Genomic DNA, 6,054 nt, shown 5'->3' with positions numbered 1-6,054 from the left:
AAAAGTGAAATATAGGGACATACATGTCCATTTATATATATATATATATATATATAGAATATAGATATATAGATATAGATATAGATATAGATAAATGCTTTGTTCGAAATTATTAGTTAAAAGTGAAAATTAATTAAATTCATGGATCTTACTTAAAAATGAATTTTTCCATTAAAAAAATAATACCGTAAGATTACGAGACGGAATTATGAATAGAATAAAGCACAGAGGGACTTAAAATTTGATATTCTCCCATGGAGAGAAGTGCTATTATTATTAGTAATTGAACGTTCTGTAATATGCATAAGTATATAGCCTAAAAGAACATTGATTGCGTATGTCATGTGAGTAATTAATTATAAATTAATCGCAATCATCATATTGTCTGGATAACATTATTTTGGAAAGGCAACTTAAGGTAGTTATAGATAAAAGACAAGGTTCAGGACTAAAACCTCCTCTCACTCACAGCCAATTACAGGTGGGGGACTTAATATTTGCTAGGGGAACTACTCGGCGCAACTATAAAATTACAACATACTACATAATTGCAGTGCAGTATTTCTTAATATTAAATAGTAACATATATAACACTATTTCATCCCATTAGAACATAAGGGAAGATAGGACGAAATCTCAAGATGTAATTTTTATAATAAATAAAATGTCAAGTGGATATGATACGGACATCATTCCTATTGTTTCTACTCGAATCTGTACCCGATAGAACATTAACATTATACTAATATTAGAAACGTCAACGCGCAAACGGCCGTCACTTAGGGGATGTCAATAAATTACGTCCGCATTTTTATTGAAATATTTATTCTCCCTCCCCCCATTGTCCCAATTTGTCCAAGTTTCCGTAATATCTCAGAACGTGGTGAAGATTAAGAAACATAATTTTGTATGGTAACTTGTATACAAGAAGCATCGATGCTATTAAATTTTGGTGGTTAAGGTCCGGGGAAGTGGAGAGATAGATGGGGGGTCATGCGTGATATCTCGAGTGGGGTTCAACTTAACGAAGAATTTAACGGTTATTGGCCTCTAAAATATTTTTATAGACTCGTCTGCAACCTCGAAATTTATTCGTTTGTTTTTTTATTATAATTAATAATATAAAAGTTATTTTAAAAATAAAATCTGTTAACAGCTCGGAAACTTACTGGGCCGGTTGCTGGATTTTTTATATATCAGAGAAAATTAACCGAAAGTATTTTTAAGCAAGATTTTTCGGTAATTTATTTCTTTAGGAACGCGACTTTCGGTTATTTATATATAAAAGACGTTTTTCGTCGGAGGGACGAGTTCTCATCCGGTTGAGTTGGTTTAGCTTAAACCGACCACGCGGTTTGGCGCGCTGCGCGGCGCTGACCCGTCCGGCGTCGCTTCCGCGCCGAAAATAGACCCGGCGGAGGGCGCGACGCGATTTGACGGTAGAAAAAGAGAGAAACTCACTTTTTCGGCGGACGACGACGGAAACCAGCAGACCTCGGCAGAAGGCGGCGATTTTGTCCCCGGCCAGTGAAGAGACCCGAAGCTCCGACAGGGTGCGGTTCTTGGCGTAGAAAGTGTCCATCGACTCGCTCCCCACTTTCTTGCTCTGCGGTGGGAAAAGCCCATCTTTAGTCGTCCGTCTCTCGCGCCGCCCGCTCGTGGAGAAGCGCGACTCACCTGTAGCTCCCGAAGCGTCTTCTCTTCCGACTGCAGCGTCTCTTCTTCCATTCGAGCCAAGAAGCATCTTCCGGCCGACCCGTCCCTGAAGGCGATGGTTCTCTGAAAGAGTCCCTCCACCGTTAGCCCTGGCTTTTCTCTTTCCGGAAAGCGGAAGGACCGGTTGGGGGCCGACGACGGAAAGAAGTCCCTTTTCGCGCGTTGAAGAACGAGCCTCGGCCCGCCTTTCCGGTTTTCCGGAAAGTCCGCGAAGGGAGCGCTCCTTTTCCGAAGCGTTCCGGGAATCCTTCCGCTTTCTTACGCGTACCGGAAAAACTTACCCGTCGAAAGTCATAGAGGGTGGCGGACGGAAGCCGGGATCCCGGTCCCCGACTCTCCACGTACTCCGTCTGAAAGAGAAAGAAGATGAGACCGGCGGCGTGGTGAAAGGGTCTTTCCGTCCACTTACCTCTTCCCTGGGATTCAGCAATACCCGGACCGGAAAGGATCGTCCCCCGTACAGATGAGTCACCTCGAACCTCTGAAAAAGCCCAGAGGAAGGAGCGTTAATCGCGGAGAACTATTTCGCCGCGCCGCGATTTTCGCCATAAATAGTGGCCCGGGTGGCAGGTTCGTCCTTTGTTAGGGGGCCGGCGGCGGAAACTTCCGCTAGAGGGGGCCCGGTACCGGTAGTAAACCCGTTCTGCGCGAGAAACCCGGGGCGCCGCTTTACGGTTCTGTCCCAGAGAGGCCGGGTGAGAAAAGTGGCGAAATCCCCGGAAGTGCGGTCTGGAAAGCGGCGCTTTCCCCGAAAGAAAGGGAAAGGACGAGACGACCTCTGGGACTCACCTGCGGCAGGAGGGCGGGAGACCGGGAGAGTGCGGCCGCCAGCGTCAGCAGCGCGGGCATCCAGCGCAGGTCCATGGTCGATTGCGACGCCGACCTCTCTCCGTTTCCTTTTATCCGCCGCGGAAGGCGGAGGTCGAGGTCGACGCCCGCCGCTCTCGGATTTCTCCGGGGACGAGCGTTCCGGATTCCCTCCGCCGCCATCTTTCGCTTTCGTCTCCGTTCCGGGGCCGGGCGCCCTTCTCTCTTCGTCTCCTTCTTTTTCCCAAACGGATCTTTCGTCCCTCTGGCTCCAGGGGTAAAGGCCTCCGCACTTTTTTGCCCCACGAGTCCCGCCTCTCGCCCCCTTCGAGCAGACTCCACAGATATTTCGCTTCCGAAGAGGCCAAGAGGATAGGAAATTTTTTCCAGGAGTCGCCTTTTCTTTCTCAAAGACGATCGGATACTTGGTCCCCCAGACGGATACTTGCCCTCTCACACTCTTCTGTCGTCATCGACGCCACCCCCGCCTTCCGGACGACTTTCCCGTCCACCTTACCAAAACCGAAACTCGACTTCCGTTTTCGCTTTCGTCTCTTTGCTGGAATGATAAACTTCCGGTTTCCCCTTTAGAGGCCGACCCCGTGGGCCCCTCCGTTTCGGTTCCCACTAGGACCGAGCGGTGGCGCTTCTCCCACGATTTTTTTTCCTTCCTCTTCCCGGCCATCGCGCCGCCGTTCCTTTTTACGCGTCTGGGTTTCTCCGCCGGTTTTTTGCTCCCCTTCCCGACTCTTTCTTATCTTCGGTGTCTCCTCGTGTTTTTTCCCGCATTTTTCTCTCGTTTTCCCTTCCTCCCCCGGGTTCCGCGGCCGCCTTTTTTTATTTTCCGGACGAAGCGGAAGAAACGCCGGAGGACGGAAGGGGCGGGGACGGCCGCGGAAAAAGACGGAGGAGAAAACGGAAGAGCGTCGCGAGAGGTCGAGAGGGCGGCTTTTATCTGTCGGGCCGTCAGTCGATCCTCCGCTAAAACGGGTCAAGGCGACTCGACTCTATTTTCGTCGCTTCCTTCTTCTACGGGTCGGAGATGACCTCGACCCTTCTCTTTCTCTCCTCGGCGTCGCCTTCGCTTCTGCCCACCGGCGCGGCGCGCCGTAGAACGGAAGAAATGGAGGATCCCGTCGCCCCTCCGAAATAGGGGGAGCGGATTCTCGAGAAGAAATTCAGGGGTTCGGGGCGAGCTTTCGTCGGTCTTTTTCTTTCAGACTGCTGCTTCGGGAAAGAGGACGACGAAGGTTTTCCTGTTAAAGTGGCGATTCTCGTCCCTCTCTCGAGTTTACCCCCGAATTTTTTTCTTTTGGCCGTCGTCCCGTTTATCTATGCCCGTATCCGGCGCCTTCCCTCCGGCCGCGGTCGAGGCTAGGGAAAAAGTCTCCGTCCGGGAGGGGAAATTCCCCTCCCGGACGTCGACTTGGGCCGAGTCGAAAGACTTAAACACAATAAACGTAAAGAGAGAAGACAAGTACACGAAAGGAAACGATGATTTCCGCGTTTGGTCTCGGCCGGCGAGGTCAGTGACGTAACAGCTGTCTCGTAACTTTATCTATCGGCGTCGTAATGTACAGTACAGTATATTTCTAGAAGTCTCCCCCTTCTTGTCCCGACGTTTCTCTCTGCCCACTTCCCTTCCGTTCTTCCTCCTGTTGCTTTGATTTCCATTCTGGTAACTGACTCACCTCACCCTTTCCTTTAAGACACCGCGTACCCCAGTGTGATCGTTAATAGTAACGAATTACTCCATATCTACTGCTTCTCTGCACAACGATAATTTATAGATTTTTTTTCTCGTTTTACCAGCTCGGTCTTTTATTGTTATTGTCTGTTTGGCTCAAAATTCCGGCGAAAGTTTATTTCCGACTCCGATCTCGTCTTATTCCGGTGTTAATTTATGCGCGGCGAAAAGACCCACCTTCTATTTTTATACCGATTTCGTCGACGGAATGTGTGATGTGGCGGCCTTTCCCGGCTTACGGGATACACTGTAGCCGAATTAACTGTTTAATCAAAGTCTTTTTTGGGCTGTAATTTGAAAAACTGTGAAACTATAAATTCCCTCTGTCATCTGTCCATTTGTGTCTTTCATTAATCTCGAGAACGAAGTTAGATAGATAAAAGACGAGACCAGATATGAAAACCTCAAGAGCAGGTGATCCCGATTAACTATATATGAACTTCCGATACCTACCGGAAGTTACGTTATTTCAATTCAAATATTTCCCTCCGAAAGGTATTAGCTAGATGACCGGCACGACTCTATCGTTAAAGGAAAAGTATGATGTACGGAGGCAAACCACTACAAATTTGAGGTGGAGAGGATGAATTTTAAATCAAATAAACTAAAAATATGGTTAAAAATTGCAAGTTAATTTCAAGTTTCTTTTAAAAGACAATATGACTTAAGTTGAACTATACAATAATAAAAACATCATCCTACATAACTACGTGTTATTTTGATAATGAATTAAAAATTAGAAAAGGTTTGCCATCCACTGGCTTATTCTACAACAACAAAACTCCATAAATCAGTCATAATTTTCTATTGTTAGAAACTATATCAACGGCATAGAAATTAAAAGGGAGGAAATATTGTTTGTTTGCTTTCTTGCCGATTTATTGTTCGAAGCCAACGTCTCGTTTCTGCACCTTTCAAACAACTAAAGTCTGTCAGTGCTGTAAAAATGTTCAATTTTTGCTGTTATAGAAACTCTGCCCGACATTTTCACATCCCACTCTTCTATTGAGAATCTACTACTACAAGACCCGAAGCTGGATGCAATTCACTCTTCTGTTAAGTTGTAGGCATGATGAATATCTATCCAAGAAATCAACCGACTCTGATTTCATACGCCTCTTCTTAAAAACTAGACAACTTTCATTACGCTTTACCCTTTTTAAAAAATCCGACGATCTAAAGCCTAATCTCACAATTGTATATTACAAAAAACACAAAAGAGAAAGCTAAAACAATTAGAAACACCTACAAAACCAAAGTACAAACTCGCCAACTTGAACGATTGGAATGCCGCCCCATTGGGAACGGTTGTCTCTAGAACGAAAACGAGAGGCGATTACAATACACAAGTTGCACGAACGTCATCTCACGTGATCGAATCGTCATCGCTACGCTTTGTGCCGTGCTGTTCGTGGGGGTGTACATAGTTTGGGTCGTGCGTCTAAACGTTTATTACGTGATGAATATGGCAGAACGTGTATTTTACTTTTCCGAACCTCTTGTACTGTACATAACAGAAGGAAACTATGGGAATATTTTTACATTTTTGGACCAGAGACATTGTAATGTCAAAAAAAAAATGCAAAATAATTCGAAGTTCTTTTTTTTTTCCTGTATATGTGAATGTGTGAATTGGGGACACGATTTTGTTCACCCGATTTGAAGCTTAATAATCCCCGACTTTTGTTGAAAATACACAACACCGCTTTCCAAAATCCAACCCCTAGGTCCTCGTCCTGGAATGTGGAAAAGCCACTCGATGATTTTGAATGGCGGCTAAAGGG

At 46.0% G+C, this 6,054-nt stretch overlaps 1 protein-coding gene across 3 annotated transcripts in view; it reads right to left on the bottom strand.

Moving 5' to 3' along the window:
• The window catches only part of LOC111630929 (collagen alpha-5(IV) chain-like), a 14,233-nt gene extending 8,657 nt beyond the window's left edge, over positions 1-5,576 (bottom strand). The window contains exons 1-5 of one of the 3 annotated variants that reach the window (XM_023375090.1): positions 5,520-5,570; positions 2,126-2,197; positions 1,998-2,066; positions 1,678-1,779; positions 1,462-1,606 (exon numbers count right to left, since the gene is read on the bottom strand). In XM_023375090.1, coding sequence (XP_023230858.1) covers positions 1,462-1,606; positions 1,678-1,728 — 196 coding nt within the window. In that variant the 5' untranslated portion in view covers positions 1,729-1,779; positions 1,998-2,066; positions 2,126-2,197; positions 5,520-5,570. Of the gene's footprint in view, positions 1-1,461; positions 1,780-1,997; positions 2,067-2,125; positions 2,198-2,505; positions 2,580-5,519 lie in introns of those variants that run through there. The other 2 variants (XM_023375088.1, XM_023375089.1) reach the window with 2 other exon arrangements.
• Positions 5,577-6,054: the final 478 nt, after the last annotated feature.

This window comes from Centruroides sculpturatus, unplaced genomic scaffold (assembly GCF_000671375.1).
Source record: "Centruroides sculpturatus isolate CEXI.00-Female unplaced genomic scaffold, Cexi_2.0 scaffold653, whole genome shotgun sequence".
In the NCBI taxonomy this organism is placed as follows: domain Eukaryota; kingdom Metazoa; phylum Arthropoda; class Arachnida; order Scorpiones; family Buthidae; genus Centruroides; species Centruroides sculpturatus.
Note: the sequence above shows the minus strand (reverse complement) of the source record. Positions and strands in the feature narration are given on the sequence as shown.